Source organism: Podarcis pityusensis (genome assembly GCF_964106645.2).
Source record: "Podarcis pityusensis genome assembly, chromosome: 9".
Classification (NCBI taxonomy): domain Eukaryota; kingdom Metazoa; phylum Chordata; class Lepidosauria; order Squamata; family Lacertidae; genus Podarcis; species Podarcis pityusensis.
This window is the reverse complement of record NC_138034.1, coordinates 1,707,709-1,729,568: the sequence shown is the minus strand read 5'-3', so window position 1 is coordinate 1,729,568 and position 21,860 is coordinate 1,707,709. Positions and strand designations below refer to the sequence as shown.

Here is a 21,860-nt window from a genome sequence, read left to right as displayed (position 1 = left end):
AAAATCCCTTCACATCTTCCAATCTGATAATGTGTGCCAGCAATACCCTGCTGCTGTTTATATATAATCAGTTGCAGGGGAATAAACGGACACAAATCAGACATTAAAAATGTTAACACTCAAAATAGTGGGAGCATTTCAGTCTTGTTGGACATTCAGTAACAGAATTGGAAGTTGCTATGCTTTCGCTGGAAAGTATCAAAAGTGGGACTCCAGAAAGAAGCTGCAGAATTAGAATTCTTATGAAGACACCATCCTTATCTGTTCTGGGGCTAAATGGAGTCTGGTAGGGACTAGAACAGTTCTTGTTTTGCCTATTCATTCAGAGCTGGAAGTGGGTCACTACCCCTGCAATCTTCTGCCCTTTTCAGTTGACTGTGTTTACTTGCCTATAGCTCCTGGGCCTCACTTTGCAACAGCAACCCCCATGCTGTACACCTCTCTAAAAAGACAGAGGCACCTGCCAATCGGAGGGAACACTTCAGGCTGAAGTAGGCGCTGGCCTACGAAAACTTATGCTACCATAATATTTGGACTGAAAAAGTGTGGAAAGGTGAAGGATTGACAGACCACAGCCTGTTTGCTGCAGCCAGATAGACTGTTGTGTCGAACACCCCAAAAAGCGCCACCAGTCTGTTACAAATGCTTAATTATGGTTACACATCAGAGATGAGGAGTTTCTTTCTATCTATCCACAGCCGCGTTCCCTTGGGGGAACCTGTCCAGGGGCCACACGCTGGTGGAGGATGTGGCTGAGGGGAGCACTGGGGGGGGGGCGTGGACCAGAGCACAAAGCAGAGCAGCCCACCCCTCTTCCCCAGAGGCTGCAGGGGGAGGGAGGTTTGAGCTGGCAGGATCCGGGGGGCTTTGGATATTATCCCCACAGGTACAAGTTGCCCCATCTTTTACATAAACGAAAAGCATAAATATCTTAAGAGTGAGGCATTGATAAAAAATAGTTAAGCATGATTTAGTTTGGAGAGGGATGTACAGACAATTTATTTAATCAGGTTTCCTATTTACATTTCACTTTCACATACTATTTTGCTACTCTATGATAACAATTCACTCAACACATCAACAGCCTTTTCATAGAAAAAATGAAATATTCATTATAGAACAGTAGTGCATACATTATACTCCTGAAAAGCCAGCCTGTACTTTAACACACTAAAAGTTTGGAAGATTTGTTCATTTGAATTTAAGGTCAAGAGATGCACTCGTGTGATTCTAAAATTTTGGTTAGTAGTCATGTTGTCATGTTCTGGGCTTGACGTAATGCTCAACAAACACTGGTGACAGGCAAGCGGCAAAAAGGGGGGTGGGGTGGGAAAGAAGGTGTTGCAAAATTAAGGTACCAGACTTCCCTCGTGTAGACTTTGGCCAATTGCTCAGTGAAGATCGGAAGGACTCCACATACAAGAATCAATTCAGTACAACTTCTAGCAGTAACTTACCAAATTTACCTTTGGCTTTTGTGCCAAGCTGCTCTCTTCCCCTACTTAATGGCCTCAAAATAGTGTTTACTTGGTTACTATGATGTCTAGATATGTGGAAAGTTGGCTAAGGTAGTAGGGGGTCACAGTAACCAAAAGCCTTTGCCCATCACCAGTGAATGTGCCTGTCTTCCCAGTATATGAAAAATGGACTTTCACCCAGTCAAAGCCAGCAAAGGAACTGCTGCAGCTGACTCAGGCAAGCCACCTTCCGAAGTGGAGAAAATGGAGTTCAAGCTTAGGTTTGCAGCTTCTTCTATGCGTAGGTTCCTCCTGTGATGAGCAACTCGTAAGCAGGGTCCCGACTCCTCCTGCAGAGCACAATGCAGGCACACAGCATACCCAGCAGCTGCAGAGAAGAGGAGAAGGAAACTGAGAACACAGGAGCATTATTTGTACCAGGTATTGGCTTTCTGAAAGCTGCCTAGACACCACACAGATGCAATTCAAGCCATTCTGTTTCAGGAGGGTATTGCCAGACCTCTCCCTTCAAGCTACTTTCCATTGTGCAATCCCTCATTTGTTCTGTGTTTCATTCAGAATCAGAAGTGCTTGCTATTTGCAACTCCCTTTAGCACCGGAGGTTTTAGGAATCAACCCACCATGGGGGCTGCCATGAGCTGAAGAGGAGGGGGGGTGCCACCTGGCACATGCAGGAACCTGCACGCATATCTGGTTCTGGTACTCAGCAGGAACAGTTCAAATCTGTGGCTGTGACATAGGCAGAACTTGGCACAGGCACACTAGGCATGTTTATCAATCACACAAGTGCCCTGACTCACAACAGGAGAAAGATATTCAGTGAGGCCTCATGGGGAAAACCGCTGTCATTGGTTGCCATGTGTTTTCTGTAGGGAAAGTTCAAGTATAATAATAATAATAATAATAATAATAATAATAATAATAAATAAAAAAAATAAAACAATAATAATACCTTTATTGTCAATGTACAACCTGTGTACAATGAAATTAACTGAGCCTCCCCCCCATACACTCAATCTCCTTGCTCTGTGTGTGCTTGTCGTACAACACACCAACCCCGAAAGTCAGTTGCACCATATTATTTTCCATTCAGCAGCCTAACAGCCCACGGATAGAAACTTTTTTTAGCCTGTTGGTATGACTGATTATTCCTGCCAACCTAGCAGTTCGAAAGCATGTCAAAGTGCAAGTAGATAAATAGGTACCGTTCCGGCGGGAAGGTAAACGGCGTTTCCGTGCGCTGCTCTGGTTCGCCAGAAGCGGCTTAGTCATGCTGGCCACATGACCCGGAAGCTGTACGCCGGCTCCCTTGGCCAATAAAGCGAGATGAGCGCCGCAACCCCAGAGTCGGTCACGACTGGACTTAGCGGTCAGGGGTCCCTTTACCTTTACAACTGATTATACTTCTATATCTGCTGCCCGAGGGCAGAAGATTATAGAGGTGCTGGCCGGGGTGTGAATCATCCCTGAGAATTTTTCTCGCTCTCCTAAGGCAACGATCCCTTGCGATATTGTCTAGCGGGCTCAGGGGACAGCCCATGCTATCATGTGCTGTGTTCACCACCCTCTATAAAGACTTTCTGTCTGTGGCTGTCAAGCCAACGTACCACACTGTGATATATTCTATTGTGGACCAGTAGGAGGAGGTCATCAATTGTTGTTTAACATTGTTCTTTCGCAAGAACCTGAGGAAATGGAGTCTCTGTTGGGCCTTCCTAACCACCTGAGTTATATTGTTTTTCCAAGTGAGGTCTTCACTAAGGTAAACTCCCAGGAATTTAAAGAAAGAGACTCTCTCCACACAACCCTCCGATATACAACGCGGCTAGTTCCCCTCTCTTCCTCCGAAAGTCCAACACCATCTCCTTTGTCTTGATAATATTTAGGTGCAAGTTATTCTCTAGGTACCACGTAGATACTTTTTGAACCTCCCTCCTGTACACTGATTCATCTCCACCTGTAATTAGACCAATTATGGTAGTATCATCTGCAAACTTAATAATTGCAGTGGATGGATCAGATGAAATACAGTCATATGTATACAACGATTACAGGTAGGGACTCAGCACACATCCCTGTGGGGTGCCAGTGCTGAGCTTCAGGGAGGTAGATGTAACAGGCCCAATCCTCACTGTTTTGTGTACGATCCCTCAGAAAGTCTTTAATCCAGTCACAGATGGTAGAAGAAAGGTCTAGTTCTAGGTCAGCCTTTTGTTAAGAATGGATGGTATTAAAAGCCGAGCTATAATCAATAAACAACACTGTAACATAATTCCCCGGTCTCTCCAGAAGACTCGCCGCAAGGTGAAAGGCTGTGGCTATGGCATCATCTGTTGACCTGTTTCTCCTATTGGTGAACTGATGTTTATCAAAATCCAGTGGAAAACATGTCCTAAGGTGTTGAAGGACCAATCTCTCGAAGCATTTCATCACTACAGGTGTCAATGCAATAGGTCTGTAGTCATTTAGGCAGTTAGTTGCTGTTTTCTTTGGGACTGGGACAATGGTGGCTGCTTTCAAACATGATGGAACACAAGCAGTTTGCAGAGAGATGTTAAAAATCCTTGTCAAGACCCCTGCTAGTGGATCGGCACAGTTTTTTACCACTATCCCCAGCACCCCATCTGGACCAGCAGCTTTACTGGGATTCACCACCCCCATTGCAGCTTTTACTTGATGGTCATACAGAATAAGTGGCTGAGTTTGTAGGCTGGCGGCAGGAGCTATGATACCTGATCTTTTTACCTCATAGCGGGCAAAGATGTTCAGCTCCTCTGCCAACAAATCATCAGCCTTAACAGTCTTCCTCGTATTGCCTTTGTAGTTGGTTAGACGCTGCAGTCCCTGCCACACTTGTTTCCTGTTGTTATCAGCTAGGGCAATTCTCCACCCTAAGCTTATATTGTTGTTTTGCCGCCTTAATACCTTTCCTGAGCTTTGTTCTTGCCCCTCTGTATATATCTATGTTCCCTGCCTTGAAGGCAGTATCCCGAGCTTTCAGGAGTGACCTTACTTCAGCAGTCATCCAGGGTTTGCAGTTCCCATAGACTCTGATGCACCTCTCTGTTCTTACATTATCGGTGCACACTTTAATATAAGAAAGTACAGCATCTGTGTATCTGTGCAGATCTTGATGTTCCAACACACTCAAGTATTTAGTAGTGTTTGGCACCCTGACTACAGCTTTTATAATATCTGAGAATTTCACTGGAGATCAGTTTCCTCTCAAACATAACATGCTAAAATGGTACATCTAAAATTATCGCAAAGAGGGTAAGGGTTCAAACTTCTGATTTGTGTTGATGCCTTTTCAGCATGAACCACCACCAGGTAAATTGGACTCAAGGAAAGTGCTTATCTGGTTGATAAGCCAGATTCAAAATTCTCCCTCTGGGTCATCTGAACATGTGGGCGGAGCTGCTCACTTGTCAATTACCTGATGTCAGGTAACTCTTCCTTTGCAGCCCAGCTTGAACTGAAGCAGAGGCTGCAAAGAAAAATCTTTGAAAGAATATCTCTTGCAAAGGAAAAATGAAGACTCGGCAATGAAGACTTGGTGTGGTCCCGATTCTCCCTGTTCCCACACCTGGTGTCAGATGGATGTGGTTTAATGAAAACCAGGTCACATGGGAAGGCCTGGTGGGAGGAGAATCAACTGCAAGCACCCTTTCCCTGCCTAGCTTCTTGGAACAGCTTGTGATGGACAAGGACATAGGTGAGAGAATAATCCTTCTGGCATCTTACTCCCCACCCCCACCAGGGATGGGATTGTGCCAACAGGCAAAGCCTCTTTGCTTGCCGGCATACTTCAATCTGTTCCGGAACTGGATGTTTAACCATCCAGTTTTAGGAAGGGCACATTGCATAGTCCCATGTGTAATATCACTTTTGTCAATACTTCAGGACTAGTTGTTCTGTGCAGATGTTTGTGTGCTTAGTTCAACACACTGTTGAACCAGTCTTTGAAGAAACAGTGTGTTGGCAATTCCAGAAATGCCCATATTGAGATGAGGCCATATAAGAACCATCAGAAATATCACAGAATGATATTTGAGGGTTTTTTTGCCTGGTAAACCTGGTCAGAACAATACAGAGAAAATGGGAAAGCTTTGTAAAAATCTCTGTAGGAGATGGAGAACACACACATCAAAAATTACATATTTTAAGTCTTACCTGGATGGCAGCAAATGCCAGAGCTGCCCAAATAACATACATCATGATCTCTTGTAGTTTCTTTACAACCAAAGCCTCACATCCCTTAAGGAAAAAGAACAAGCCAGTGGTGCTGTTAGCGGTAGTATTTCTCTTCTAAAATGCTTATGCTACATTCTGGGACACCCCTCTCCTGAATCCAAACCCTTTGCCGTCTGTTAGATTTATGAAGCTTAGAAAACTGCAGATTGTGTGTACTGCTCTCTCTGCCCTCCAGTGTCCTCTGTACTCTTGCCAGGCAAACGGGAACCCTTGGCTGTTCTAAGCATTAACCAGAAAGGCAAGAAACAAACAGCTGTCCTCAAGCCCTTGCTTACAGTTGCTGCCTTAGAAGAGGGCTGAGATGCACTGCCTGCAACAGCAAGTCTTGGCACTTGCGCTTCTCCACGGAACCCTTTTAAGGATGGCGCTGCTGGTGTCATCCTTTTCTACACTGCGATAACCTGGGTTTTATAGCATTTTGTTTTAGCGTATGAGGACTCACATACAAATCACTTGGGTGAAAACACAGTGCAAAACCCTTACAGAAGTGTTATCACATACCTGAATTTTCCAAGAGAAAAGAATAAGATGCATATGGGAGGGGGGGTTTTCATAGGTTCTAATGGAACCATAGGTCCCAATTAAGGTATTTGCTAGCCAATATGTAATAGTCAGCAGGCTATGGCAGACAAAATATGAGACCATTTAGGTTCAGAGCCACCTTTGCCTTGCTGGCTGGATGGCCTTGCATCAGGTCTGCCCGCGTACCTGCAGCCTAGCCTACCTCACAGAGTGGCTCCTTTTCCTTGCAAATTTTGCAGCTTAAGCAAAAGAGCTATTCACCTCGGCATAAAGGTCTGTGGGGTGAGTCAAACTTCCTGTGCAATTGCTGCTGGTGGCTTTACAGCAGCTGAGAGGGACACTGTTGTTTTTCGTTTCTTTGAACCAGTTTGTGGTCTCCCAGTCACTGTAGTTGTGGATCCCACAGCAGCGCAGCTACAAAGGAGAGAAAGGGTGAAAAATTCCCTCAGTGAATCAAATTGTGCTCACTAAAAAGGGATACATATTTAGCAAATCATAAAGGTCTGTGGGGCGAGGCAGCATGTCCCAGGATTCCTCTGCTTACTTCATAAAGAAAGACTCCTATCTCAAAAGATGAGCAGCAATTGGGTATCTTCCAACTAACATACTTCAGCATATAAAGCATGTGTGAACAATACACCTGCACCCTTCTACGTGAGCAACATCATGCACAGAGTGCCTCTAGCTGCTTTCAAGCCAGAGACTTAGGCCAGTTCTCACTGAGGCGGTAAGCCTGGGCTTCAGGCTACAGGCAGGAGCTTGTGATGAAATGCTGCTCCACACTCAAAATTTCCTTCTGCACAGAAAGCAAAATGCCTCAAGAACTAAAACAGAAGACCCCTTCTGACAGCATCCTCCCTAGCATTGCTGGCAAGGGAAAAGAGGAATACTATCTTATAGAAAGCAACAAGCCAGGAGCTGTAAATGTGGACTTCTTCCCTTTTCAGGAAGCAGTACAGTGCTTGCCTTGACAGTGTTTACATTGGCTCTCACCTGCCTCTGCACATAATCAATGGCACGGCTCGCAGCATCCGGGTTAGTTCCATTATACGTGTCATACACCTTCTTAATACTGTGATCGACTTCAGCCTCCACCTATTAAAACAAACAAGTGCAAGTTCTTTTCTAAAGTTATCCCATTTAGAGGCCTGCTGAGCCCCATTCCCTCTGTGAGTCTATGGATCAGTGTGTACAGTTATAGTTCCCTGGTGCATCGCTTAGGGGGCCCTCACCTTCTGAAGCAAGGCAGGTGGGGACTTTGGGCTTTTCTCACTCACAAGACGGCTATTGCCATAGGAAGAGCAAGGCTGCTGTACCTTGAATGCAACACCCAAGCTGGAAGCAACTGTATTTGCTTGTATTGCTCTGACTCACCATTTGGAAATGGTGGCCTCTACCAGCCTTGCCCAACCTGGGTCTGATCAGATGCTTTGAACTACAACTCTGACCATCCTGGTCCATTGAGCCATGCTGGCGGGGGGCTGAATGGAATTCAAAACAGCTGGAGGGCAAAGGCTTCAAGCTGATTGGCTTGGCTGGTTCTCACTACTTGGTCAAAGCCTGATCTAAGTGGGGCCCCCAAATGGGGCAAAGATGGGTTGAAGACTAACGGATGGGGTGAAGGCAAACAGCAGCCTTCTAGTGCGGAAGCTGGTATGTCTGCAACCCTCGTGTATTTTCTGGTCTCCTTCGCTTCTACCCTCCCTCAATCAAGGGAAAAGCTTTGGGAAATTTTTAAAACTGAAATCTACTTATTAACTGAGGTGGTCCCATTCAACTGAACAATTCCATGATTTTATGATTTACTTAAAAGCATTTATAAACACTTAATATTGAAAAAAATTCTAAGTGGTGTAGAATAACAAACAATACCAGTAAACAAAAACGCAACTGAAAACTCACAAAACAACAGCACACAAACATATTAAACAGTAAGCATCTGACCATAAAAAACTGGAGAGACCAGTAAGAGTTTGAGGCCCCGCAACAAGCAACAAATGATGTACGATGTTAAAAAACACATTTTAATACTGTACATTTGTTTAAAATTCATCCAGCTCTTTGAAATTAGTGAAATTTCTGTGGGTCTAGTTCAGTGTTAACCCTAGGGTTTTTGTTTTTAGAAATTTCTACAAAGGCAGAATAGAATGCCATAAGAACAGCAGCTGGGCATACAGTAGTAACTTCCTGGATAGCTCAGCAGGTTAGAGCGTGGTACTGATAACGCCAAGGTTGAAGGATTCTGTTAGCTACAGTCATCCAAATTCTTTGCTTACTACCTTATTTTTCTCTAGCTTTTTATCTCTTTGAAATATTAAAATACTTTTCTTAGCATGTGCCCACTTTATTTTTACATCTATAATTCCATTCCAATAGCCTCCAGCAATTTTATTTATCAGAAATACAATGCTACAGAATCCTAAGCACAGTTAACCACAATACTTAGCACTTAAGAAGAGACAACTACCTTTGCTCTGTAGATATAGCCCAGAACAACCACCACAACTTCAGTGATAAAAACCAACAGAAGGATGATCACAAACTGCAAGAAAAAACATGTTTTGTTGGCAACTTACAGTTTTGTGAAGATATAACTATGCTATTTATAGGTTACACCCAGATAATCTAATAAAGTCCTTTGGTAATGGTGAATGCACTCAATACCCATTGTGTTAAAGAGTCTTTACCGGTAATTTGAGGAAGCAAACACACCATTTCAAAAACATCAAAATGGTCAAGTTCAGCATACAGCTTCTTTAGACAAGGTACACTAAGCTTAGGAAGCTGACTCAGCATTCCAAATGGTGCATTTCAAGAAGCAATTATTTTATGATAAAGACAGGTAGCATTTACAGCAACTATTAGGCTCCAAAACACACTGGCAGTTCTGAGGAAACGCTTGCCAGTGTGTCAAACAGAAAACCCTTTCCAAACATCAGACTTACTGTAGCGAGTCCACAGCGGCTTTCCCGGATCGTGGCACAACAGCCAATCAAACCAATGATAAAGAGAAGTGTCCCCACTGCTATGATAACCACTGCAGGGATGAGTGTATAAACATCTTCAAAGAAGTGATCGTAGTCATCGTATGTGATGAAGACATAGGCTCCCACGTAGCACAAGATGCCAGCTGCTGCCTGCAAAAAAAAGGGGAGGCAAGATCAGAATTCCTTTTAGCCTAACACTTGGGTTGTGTGTATTTGTGCAAACACACACAGGTTTTCAGGCTTCTGCTCAACAAATATACAAATATTTTATGGGGTGATTTCTTTACAGGTTATGCTGTAGCTCAGTAATACCAAACTAAATGCAGTATTATGCAAATCTATGGTTGCAATCATAACCACTTAGTACAAGCTACTGGTTAAGCATGAACCTCAGCATGAGATGCTATTAATTGCCTCACACACAAAGCTTCTACTAAGGATTGAGGTGCTAAGCATTACATCCCTGACAATTAACGACCTACTTTCTAGCAGATGGGAAATGCACCAACTCCTTCCCCTCTCAACTTGAGGAACTGATATTCCTCAATCCCAGAAACCAGAAAAGCTACATTATATATTATTCACTGCGACTGCACCGAAGGTCATTGCCAACTTAAGCCCCATTGCCCAAACCCAGCAAACTTCCAACTCAAGCTGCTGATTGTGCTAATAGCGCAAAATTATTTCCACTTCCAACTGTTGAAACGTTCAGGGTGGCAGGAGAGGATATATTGTTTATTAACATCCTTGCTAACTTGCGCTAGCAAGTTCCTTTACACAGCAGAAAACTTGTTGCAAACTTGTGTGAGTTTCTTGACAATACGCAATTCGATCTGGCCTGTCCAGATTGAAATGTGTTCTAATATTTTCCTGGTAAAACCCCTTGAATCCCTCCTAAAAGAATAAAGACACCAGTGTCTTATTCATAATTAACAAAAAGAAAGTTTACTCACGATCAGGCAAAGCACAGTGTGATCCCTGAAGGCAGGCTTTAGGCTTAAAGTTACAAACTTATACTAACAGGTTTATCCCATAAGGGTTGACCTAGTGACTGCAGTTAGCAGTCCGGCAGTTCACAGGACGAAAGGAAGATGGAAAAGAGAGAGGTGGCTGCATGACTTGGCCTTTTCTCGGGTCTGGAAAGGTCACACCCACCTACTAGTTGCATGAAAAGAAGGATGCTCCAGGCCAGAAGGAACAGGAAGTTTCAACTGGCTGGACCAAACATTCCCTTGCATGTCCACTCTGGCAAAACAAGGAATGTTGTACTTGACTGCTCCCAGTGGATTACATCCCACACCAACACCAGCAGCATTAATGCTGGTGAATGTTTTTCTAACCTCCATACACATAAAGAGGTGTTCTCACATAGCCTCAACAGAGTGGGTTAAGTTCCACAAATCAGTTTGCACAGGATCACACCATAGGTCCCAAGTCTGATCCTACATGGGATATTCATCAAGCAGTTAACATTCTTCAGGACATGTGCTAGAAAAACTCCATTATATCTGCTGCTTTCAATTTACAGCACTAGAGCTGTCACCTGCAACGTCTGGCTTCAGTGTAAGCAACTTTGCCGGATGTCTCCAAATCTATGTTCTTGAGGACAACTAGGATTGTCTACTTGAAAGGAGTGTTAGAAACTGGGAGAGAACAGCTATTTGCCACATGGCTCCTGGAACCTAGGCTACGGCCACAAAAAACATAAGTGGCTAATTGCCTTTTCTTCACAGTTCAGCAACACTTTATATTTGTTTTTTTGAAATGCATGAACTAATTCACAATTCACTTCAGTGACACACTTTTAATATCACGTTTAAAAGCAATTCTTAATTGGACACCACAAACGTAAATGGGGCTCAGACCCTGTAAAAATGGCCAAAACCGTAAGTCATTTGAATAATTAATATTTACAAATATTTAGATATCTAATATGTGCCCTTTTACCCTAGCCTTAATAATCTCTCTCTCTCTCTCTCTCTCTCTCTCTCTCTCTCTCTCTCTCTCTCACACACACACACACACACACACACACACACAGCTTTAGCCATTGAGGTTCCCATCCATGCACACTTCACTTGGGAGGAAACCCCACTGAACTGTAGGGATTTACTTTCAAGTAGAAGGCAGCCTCCAGATCAGGATTGGAAACAACCCTTTTCTTTTTCCAAATGGTACCCAAATTGCTTCTTTTGTTTCTTATAAATTGTATTTACTGTATTACAGTTTGAATTCCATAAAATTATACAGTGTAGAATCATAGAATCATAGAGTTGGAAGAGACCACAAGGGCCATCGAGTCCAACCCCCTGCCAAGCAGGAAACACCATCAGAGCACTCCTGACATATGGTTGTCAAGCCTCTGCTTAAAGACCTCCAAAGAAGGAGACTCCACCACACTCCTTGGCAGCAAATTCCACTGTCGAACAGCTCTTACTGTCAGGAAGTTCTTCCTAATGTTTAGGTGGAATCTTCTTTCTTGTAGTTTGGATCCATTGCTCCGTGTCCGCTTCTCTGGAGCAGCAGAAAACAACCTTTCTCCCTCCTCTATGTGACATCCTTTTATATATTTGAACATGGCTATCATATCACCCCTTAACCTCCTCTTCTCCAGGCTAAACATGCCCAGCTCCCTTAGCTGTTCCTCATAAGGCATCGTTTCCAGGCCTTTGACCATTTTGGTTGCCCTCCTCTGGACACCTTCCAGTTTGTCAGTGTCCTTCTTGAACTGTGGTGCCCAGAACTGGACACAGTACTCCAGGTGAGGTCTGACCAGAGCAGAATACAGTGGCACTATTACTTCCCTTGATCTAGATGCTATACTCCTATTGATGCAGCCCAGAATTGCATTGGCTTTTTGAGCTGCCGCGTCACACTGTTGGCTCATGTCAAGTTTGTGGTCAACCAAGACTCCTAGATCCTTTTCACATGTACTGCTCTCAAGCCAGGTGTCACCCATCTTGTATTTGTGCCTCTCATTTTTTTTGCCCAAGTGCAATACTTTACATTTCTCCCTGTTAAAATTCATGTAAAACCTCGGGTTACATACACTTCAGGTTACAGACTCCGCTAACCCAGAAATATTACTTCGGGTTAAGAACTTTGCTTCAGGATGAGAACAGAAATCGTGCAGCGGCGGCGCAGTGGCAGCAGGAAGCCCCATTAGCTAAAGTGGTGCTTCAGGTTAAGAACAGTTTCAGGTTAAGAACAGACCTCCAGAATGAATTAAGTACTTAACCCGAGGTACCTCTGTACTCCTCTCCCCCTCCCTTCTTTTTTGTCTTGGGCTCCCTGGTCCATTAGCATCTGTGCCTGGTTTTGTGAAGATTTTTGGAGTGCTTTTATTGGCTGCCTTTTTATTTTCAATTGATTAGGACTTTTGGGTGTGTGATTCATTCCCTCTGCCTCAGGGATGTCCTGATGAATCTGACCCAAAGGGTGCATCGGCTCCCCCCTCCTTTTTCATAGCAACCAGCACTTCTGGGACACTCAGAAAATGAAGGAACCAGCTCTCCCCTCCTGTCTAATATTCAGAGGTTCCATTTGGCCATCATAGTTAATAGTTACTGATGTATCCATGCTTCTTTAATGTGCTCCTAAAACCCCCCTACATAAACCAGCCTATTCTGTGGCACATTCTATGGCAGCATATGCCACAGGTTATTAAGCAATGCATAAAGAGCCTATAATTGCCTGTGGTTCTCCGAAGTCTAGCAAGTGTTTTAAGAAGAAGCCTAGGTTACAGTCGCAACAACACAATGTCTAGGCACTCTTTGTTTTTGTTTTTTTAAAATAAAACAAGATCACAGAGCTGAAAATGAATTGTGAATATTGCCAGCACAATAAAAATTTAAAAGCGTAATGTGGTATTTTCCCACTTTTTTGCTGCTGTTTTGATTCCCTTGGGTTATTTCAGGTGTGGCCTTTTGAAAAATGGAAGCAAACAACCATTCCAAAATCATACTGAACTTCAATGAAAGTTTAGCAAAAGTAGCTACTCCTGTCCCAACATCAGGAGCAGAAATAAGCAAAAAGCGACTAGGCTTATCAAATATCGTACACCCGTCTTTTAAAAAAATAAATACTGTAAAATCCATTCAAATCTGTTTTAGAATAGTTGACACAATCTCTTATAATACTGTTTGGCTGGGCTCTATTTCCTAATACAAACTTCAAATAACTTTTAAGTTTCCTTGGCAGCTGCTCATGCCCCCAAGCAAGAAGAGCAGCAATAGTAGCCACAGACCCAAGGCATTTATTTATTTAATTCAGACATGCATATCTAGCTTTTTTAATCCAACGGGTTCACAAGTTACGTTTACAACTGAAGTGAACCAAAACATCCAGCAAAACTACCAAATAAACAAGTATCAATAAAACCAGGACCACAAAACAGCAGCAGCAAAGCACCTTGTTGTTGATAAAAAACCAAGGTAAAGAAAGTCATTTTAACCCAGTGCTAACAGCTGACATGTGAAAAGGAAGGGTGCCAGACAAGCCTTTCTGAGGAGGAAATTCTAAAGATGGGAACCAACCCATAAGACAATTGAAAGGAAAGGTCGCTTCTTATGGGAAGAGTATTTATTGGATTCATGGACTATATAACTCCCAACCACAAAACAGGCAGCTAATTGACTGGTGTTCCAACCCTACATTGAGCTACCTGCCAAAGCCCCACCACAGCTATTTCAGATTGGGTCCATACATGGCTATCGAAGTTGTTTAACAAATGCCACAGTCATAATGCCAGTCAAGTCTACGTTTGACTCAAGTTAATGCAACTGTGGAATGTCTGTAGAAATCATTTCGAACGCATTTATTTTTTTAAATCAGTATGGCAAAATCAGTGTCACACCATGTTGTTCTGCTCTGTCCCACACCAGCTTAAAGAAACACGTAATCACACTGGCCAGAAATCAGGGAAACTTCCGAATGAGGCATCCAAACATGCAGAATTAAAGGGCTTTTATTTAAAGAAAAAAAGCAATACCTGTTCCAAGTAGAGCAGATGTTAGAAACAAAGTTGTCACACACATTTGGGGAGTCTTTCATGTTATCTCCTAAGAAGTCAAACGGCAATCTGAAGTCAATTAAAATACCACAATATATTATTTCCAATCCAACAGGGAAGACTCATGTCTCTGAAATACAATGGTACCTCTGGTTCCAAACTTAATTCGTTCTGGAGGTCCGCTCTTAACCTGAAACCCGTTCTTAACCTGAGGTAACCTTAGCTAATGGGGCTCCCATTGCCGACCGATTTCTGTTCTCATCCTGGGGCAAAGTTCTGAGGTACTACTTCTGGGTTAGCGGAGTCTGTAACCCGAAGTGCTTGTAACCCGAGGTACCACTGTACCACCATTCCTTTTGATTGTTAGCAATCATAGGCTATGGCTTGAGCAAAGGTATCTACTTTCTCCCATTCACAGAAAACTCAATGTCCCTGAACTACCAGGAGAGAACTTGATCTCTGCACTCATCGCCCAGAAACACTCATCCATCCATCAAACCTGATCATAGTTATTAATGGTTCTTCAAGGGTAATAATAATAAATTTTATTTATATCCCGCCCTCCCCAGCCGAAGCCGAGCTCAGGGCGGCTAACAACAATCAAATAATCCAACATTCTAAAACATTTCGTTATAAAAATTAATTAAAATCAAATTAATGGCAACCGTTAAGCAAAATTCTGTGCAGGTTGCCAGAGCAGGGAGTCAGGCTGGGCCCTGACCAAAGGCCTGGTGGAACAACTCTGTCTTGCAGGCCCTGCGGAAAGATGTCAGGTCCCGCAGGGCCCTAGTCTCTTGTGACAGAGCGTTCCACCAGATTGGAGCCGCAGCCGAGAAAGTCCTGGCTCTAGTTGAGGCCAGCCTAACCTCTCTGAGGCCTGGGACCTTCAGGATGTTTTTATTTGCGGACCGTAGGTTCCTCTGTGGGGCATACCAGGAGAGGCGGTCCCGTAGGTACGAGGGTCCCAGGCCGTATAAGGCTTTAAAGGTTAAAACCAGCACCTTAAACCTGATCCTGTACTCCACCGGGAGCCAGTGCAGCTGGTATAGTACCGGGTGAATGTGATCTCGCAGCGAAGACCCCATAAGGAGTCTTGCCGCGGCATTCTGCACCCGCTGGAGTTTCTGGGTCAGTCTCAAGGGCAGCCCCACGTAGAGCGAGTTACAATAATCCAGTCTGGAGGTGACCGTCGCGTGGATCACAGTGGCTAGGTCAGGGCGAGAGAGATAAGGGGCCAACTGCTTAGCTTGGCAGAGATGCCGCCATTGTTAACAATGTTAAGTGTGTTTGCATGAGGAAATCCCAAGCGAGTGTTTAGCTGCACCCTCATTAAACATGCAGGGATTCAGTTGCCAGTACAAATACTTGTGTCCATGGAGATTCCCTTAAGTATCTGAAAGAGAGGCCTGTTTCTAGATTGACTGTGCAGAAGGAAAAGAAAGGGCTCACCAGGAGATCACGGAACCATTTGTAAGACAGCTGCAAAACTTGCAGAGCACACAGGGTCTATCCCAGCACAGCATTTCTGCTCTTCAGAAAAAATGCATGCACAGCATCACTGAAACACAGTTGTGTTAGAGAGAACACAAGGATATTGTCATGCTTTTTAATTTTAAACTTACAAATCAAGTAGGTAATGAAGGTGGCTGCTGTCTACGAATGTTTGCTTCATTTATGCCACTGTAGCACAAGTCTGACATCTTGTTGTTTTATTGAGACGAATCTCTAATAATGGGGTCCCATTAGCTGCATTTACACAAGGAAACACTCTTGAGTGGACGTAGCCTCCATGAAGGGGGAGGGGGAGGATTGAAACATTAATCTTTCAATGTTTTAAGAGATTCTCAAATTGTGGATATTAAAAGGAAGGTCTGCAAAATGCATTAACATTTACATAGTTATTTTGCCATGGTAATTGTGGCATCTCAGGTATGCCCAACCTTTAATGTATCAAGATTTTGAAGACTCAGCTGTACAGGCAGTCCTGCAAAAAACGGTATCTTGTGAAAGAAGTGTTCATAAGCATGTTGCTGGAGAGGCGCTATTCAAAAATAATTACCGGTAGGTTGCAATCCCAATTCCATATGCCTGAAAGTAAGCCCTTTTGATTGCAGTAGGATCTATTTCTGTGTATAAATGGTTAGGATTGTGCTGTTAGGCCTGTTCTTCCAAGAATTTTGATATAATAGACTATTAATTTTGATATAATAGTACTGTGGCTGCAGTACTTGCTGAAAATGAAACAACGTATTTGGCACAGAGAGGGGGAGGAGAGAGATTGAAATTGTGTGTTTGTATACACTCATACACCCCAGTATTTACAAATACTTATGGATGGCCACTACTGCTGAGGCTGAACCCCATTTATTTTTGTGATGTCCAATTAACAATTGCTATTAAATTACTATTACAAATGTGATATTACAAATGTGTCACTGATGTGAACTGTGTATAGTGGTACCTCGGGTTAAGTGCTTAATTCCTTCTGGAGGTCTGTTCTTAACCTGAAACTGTTCTTAACCTGAAGCACCACTTCAGCTAATGGGGCCTCCTGCTGCTGCCGCGCCGCCAGAGCACAATTTCTGTTCTCATCCTGAAGCAAAGTTCTTAACCCAAAGTACTATTTCTGGGTTAGCGGAGTCTGTAACCTGAAGCGTATGCAACCCGAGGTACCACTATATTAGTTCACGTGTTTTTTTAAAAAAAGATTACTGTAATTGGTAAAATGTGTGACTGAATTGTAAAATATATTAACGTCAACAATATACAAAAAGCATTTTTTGCTTTGTAATCTTAAAGGGGGGAAAGGTGACTAGACATTTCAATGTTGCGTCTGTAACGTAGATTTAAGGGGCATCTGGTCAATAGAGCTGCTGACCACTGATGGTTCGCGGAAAGCAGTTTGGGAATGCCTGTTGTAGGCACTGCAACCACTGATGCAGCCTGGGCTTCAAATTACGTCCACACATGTACACTGAATACATTTCTCATCATATAAAGGTTGTCAATACTAAGAGACAAGCCCCATTCTCATCGCTTGACTGAAATCCAGTTCAAAACTACAGCAGTTGTTGTTTTGTAAAAAGCATCACAAAACAGAAATGCCCTGCTGGAACATTGTCCAGCATGCCATTTCCACTAATAAGTCAACCAGATGTCATAGGAAGGATATAAAGGCAAAAGCCCTCTTCTGCTATTATGTCCCAAGAACTGGTATTCAGAGTCATACAGTCTCTGACTCAAGATTACCAGAATCAGATGGAACAGGTATCATTTGCAAATGCATTTTGCCCTTTAAAGAACTGCTTTCTCCACAGAGGAGCTGCAAAAAAAATGTAGCTGGTCAAGGGAGCCAGGAACTCAAAAAGGTTGAAAACCTCTGGCTTAGTATTGAAAAAACTCCCAATGAGTGGCAAGAGGAAATGGGGGGAGGGGGAGGGAAGAATGGGAAAGAAAGGTAAGCAGGACAACAATAGCCTCATTCTCTTCTGTTCACTTTGTAACCTGAGCTGGCTCTTCAGCACTACCAGCTTCCTTGATCTGTGTAAGAACAATGCAGCCCACAGCAAGCTTCTTCCAAGATGAAGTTACATGCAGTTCAAGGCTGCCATGAAAGAAAAGGTGCCCAGCAAGATCCCAAGAGAAACAGCATGCTCCAGGTCAACAGAAACTGATGCCCGTCTAAGCAACTGTGAGCCACTTGTTCTGCCTTAGGAGCTCACTGCTCTCAAATGGTGTTCACATTACACTAGTTCAGTTTTGAAGAGGAGGAGAGAACATTAGCTGTAGTTCTCAAGTTTCAATCTTAGTAATAATTCATAGGCTCAGGTACTAATCAATCTTATTTGGTGCACCTTTGCAGCACTACGCTGAACCCAGACAGGAGCCAAACTAAACTAGTATACACGCAAAGCTATTAAGGAATGTGCTGCAATTGTTTTGTACAACGCAACACCTTTGAGAGCTGTATGGTAGAAAAGCCGCCAAGAAAACAATTTTTTAAAATCTGCAGAAAACTTCCAACTGTCTGTTCTGTAATGCTCTGGTGTGTTTTTACATTTCTTAAATCAAATTTGTTAAATAGCAAGATCTTAATAGCTACACATATTAAACCATGGTGAGATAGATATAAAACATCTAAGGATGCACTGGTTGACCAAGGGTTAGGGGAGTAAATGTGTCCCTATTCTGTACTAAATGTGCCCCTGTGAAAATTTAATAAGAACATACAAAGCAGGGTATCTAGCTAGTCCAGCATCCTCTTTGTCAGAGAGGCCAACCACAAACTGGGCATGAAGGCGGTTGCCCTTTCTTACTTTTGCCCACCCCTCCTCTGGCAAACTGTATGCTGCACACCTGCCTCTAAACAAGGGGGGTCCATTTGCCTCCAGTACAGAAAGTGCTCTCTTCCTCCACTCATTTGTCAAATCGCCTTCATGCTGTGGTAATAAATTCCATATGAATTGTGGGAAGTGTTTTCTATTGTCTTTAGTAACCCAACTCTACTGCCTCTATTTGACAAGCTCCAATTCTTGTATATAAAAGAGGCACCATCTCCAGTTAAAATAGCAGATGAATTTCCTAATTTCCCCTAGCCTGTGATGAAAAAAACCTAGCACGTTTCCACTGTCATTTTTCAGACTACAGTAGTTTCTCCTAGTTGCAGAGAAAAATGGATTTGAATACCAGAAACCCTCCTGAAATATACAGTGACTTTTTTGTCAATATCGGAGCTGCTACTCCAAGGCAGCTCAGCCCACCTATGCCTCCGCCTCCCCAGAGTCTTAGAATTACCTATCGACAACAGCTTTAACTCAAATGTTTTTACACAACAACAGGTAGTTTGAAATGCAACATTCCCACTAGCTCTAAATTGATACAGGCCAAGTTATTTGTATCCTTCGCTTACAGATTTTCTGAAATTCCCAGAGAACTGAACAATGCACCTAGCTCAGCAGCAATATTGCCTTCAGAGCAACACTAACTTGGAAACAAAGGATGAGCCATCCCTTCTCATCTCAGCGCAAAAGAAAAGCTGACCCCCGTATAATAGTGTCCACTGTATCCCATACATCTTTCAAAATCCCGCCTTCTAGAGAAGCACATTGCTCGGCACTTTAAGCACACAATGGTCTGGTTGAAATCTTTTATAATGCATTTTTTTAATAAAAAAAAAGCCTTGCATTTGCCTCAGTGTTCGAAACCAACCAGGCACCTTTGGCGACTCAGGAAAGTCCCCTTGGAACCAAGCGCAGATTTCATGCTGCAAGGTTTCTGCAGCTGAGCATCTGGCATTCCCTCCCCAGAAAGCCTTTTTACATGCTGAAGAGACTCCATTGTGAACACAATTGGCTAAGTGTGTGTGTGTGTGTGTGTGTGTGTGTGTGAGACACATACATACATATATATACACACCACCCTAGTATTTACAAATACTTATGGTGGACCACTATTGCTGAAGCTGAGCCCCATTTATGTTTGCGGCGTCCAATTAAGAATTGCTCTTAAAAATGTGCTATTAACAATGTGTCACTGATATGAATTGTGTTCAGGTGTTTCAAAAACATTGAAAGTGCTCCCACATCTGGGGGGGGGGGGAATGGCAACTAGCCATTCTATTTTTGCTCCTGTAACCCAGGTTCCAGGAGGCAAATAGCTTTTCTGTTCCAGTTTCTAACACTGGTTTGCTTACTTTTCTAGTCTTTAAATTATAGCTTGGTTTATTTTGACTTTTTTACTTGTATTCCTTTAATTCTACTTTTCCCTTGTATACAAAATCACCTCTATGATCTAAAAACAGCTGTGGCACAAATGTTTCCGTCTGCAACTATATTTCTGCTGCTGCAAACTACTGTACCCTAATCTTATCTGCGACGTTTGATGATGAAGGATTATTGCCCAGTGGCAGGGCACCCAATTTTCATGCAGAGCATCCCAGATTCAATCCCTGGCATCTCCAGGTAAGGCCAGGAGTGTGTGTGTGTGTGTGTGTGTGTATTCGTACAAATAGCACAATATGTTTTTCCTTTGAACTGGAAAATTTTCTGATGTCCTAGACTAGAGTGTGATCTAACGTAGCATGATTATTTTACTTTTATTTGGTAAACAAAACTAAAAACTTTGAAACTGCCTAATGTTGTATTTTTTTATTGGCATCTGTTCATACTTCCATACCAAAACAAGTAGAAGAAAATCAGGAAAAACTTACTGAGAGCTGCCAAAGAAACATGCCACATAACACTGAAAGGACTAGAAGTGGATAACAACTGAACTGTAGAAGTACTATTTATAGCAATGTTATTTTTGCTTATTAATATAGTATTACCGCATTCCAGAGCCTTTTTTTCAAACAGCTGGCATAATGAATCTGACATTACAGTAATTTGAACTCCAGCCCACTGGCGCTTGAAGGTTATACTGTACATGCCATCATGTTCTTCAATTGTATTCCCTTAAGTTAGGTTATGCTGATCTCATGTCTTCCTTCCCATCTCTCCATCTTCTATAGGTATTTTTTTCTAAACTGCTGTTCTACTAACCTGCACACACCACCTTAATATTGACAACAGCCCCTCCCCCCCAAAAAAGTCTGAGCTCAGCTGGATATAAATTTAAATATGAGGGGGAATAAAAATTTGGCACAAACCATTTATATAAGCAGAACACAGGGCCAGTCTTGAAGATTGTGCCCACTTTGTGCCCGACCTAATCCTAAATGCCACCCCTGCCAGCCCCGCACCTTGTCCAGGTTTGGGGCAGACCCCCTTCCCCCCCTCTCCGGCCGGCGCCCAGAACAGCGCCGGGTTGCCTCTTCCCTTCTCCCAACTATGGCGAAGGATGAAGCGGGGAAGCCAGCGGGGCGGGACCTCAGCTGGGTCCTCTTCCTCCGGCCCCCGGGGGCCAGGCCCGCCTGCCGAGGCGGCCTTGGATTTCCCCCTAACCCAACCTCTCTTCCGAGGAGCGAAAACGGTGGGGAGAGAATTTGAGGCCCCGCGAGCCCCTCCCAGCCCCGGAGGGCAGGGGCTGTCCCAGGCGGCTCTTGCGGCCTCTGCGGGGCCCGCCTTTCCCGACCGGAGAGTCCCGCGACCGGAGCCCGGGCGAGAAAGAGCCGCGTCCCCCGGGGACCCCTCGCCATTCGGGCCTGGGCGGGTCTGCCCCGCGTGTGCAGCGTCCACACGTGTAGTTTACACGCGTGTCTGAACAGGGCGGGGAGCGGCCCTCCCCCTCGCGCGGCGCCTCACCCAGAAGATGAGGTTGAGGAAGACGAGGACGGTCTTGGAGGACGTGATCCCGCACTGCCCCATGGCCGGCGCCTTCGCCTCCGCCTCCTCTTCTTCCTCGGCTCTCCCGACCGGGCTCCCGGCGCCACGTGGCTCCGCCCCTTTGTGACGCCATCGCGGCGGCGGCGGCGGCGAGGAGGGCGAGGCTCGCCGAGGCTTAAGATGGCGCCGCCCGCCTCACGTGACGCCGGAGGACGCGCTCGGCGGCGGAAGGGCCTCTAAGATGGCCGCCGGCCTGCAGGGCGTCTGCGCGCGCGCGTCCCGGCAGGAGGGGCCTCCTCTCGGCGGGGGACCCCGGAGCGCAGCCGCCCGAGGAAGGCCTTCGCCG

The 21,860-nt window shown here is 44.1% G+C and overlaps 1 protein-coding gene across 2 annotated transcripts; it reads right to left on the bottom strand.

The window, feature by feature from the left end:
- Positions 1-969: 969 nt before the first annotated feature.
- TSPAN3 (tetraspanin 3) lies at positions 970-21,647 on the bottom strand. Of its 2 annotated transcripts, XR_013990672.1 has the most exons (8): positions 21,494-21,647; positions 9,200-9,391; positions 8,722-8,796; positions 7,248-7,349; positions 6,516-6,668; positions 5,652-5,735; positions 2,099-2,344; positions 970-1,845 (listed from the first exon to the last, which is right to left on the bottom strand). XR_013990672.1 is itself a non-coding variant. In XM_081021626.1 (7 exons), the coding sequence occupies exons 1-7, from the start codon at positions 21,554-21,556 to the stop codon at positions 1,753-1,755; spliced, it is 762 nt and encodes a 253-aa protein (XP_080877752.1). In that variant the 5' UTR covers positions 21,557-21,647; the 3' UTR covers positions 970-1,752. The 2 variants fall into 2 exon arrangements, 1 of the variants encoding a protein (XP_080877752.1); XM_081021626.1 differs by lacking the exon at positions 2,099-2,344.
- Positions 21,648-21,860: the final 213 nt, after the last annotated feature.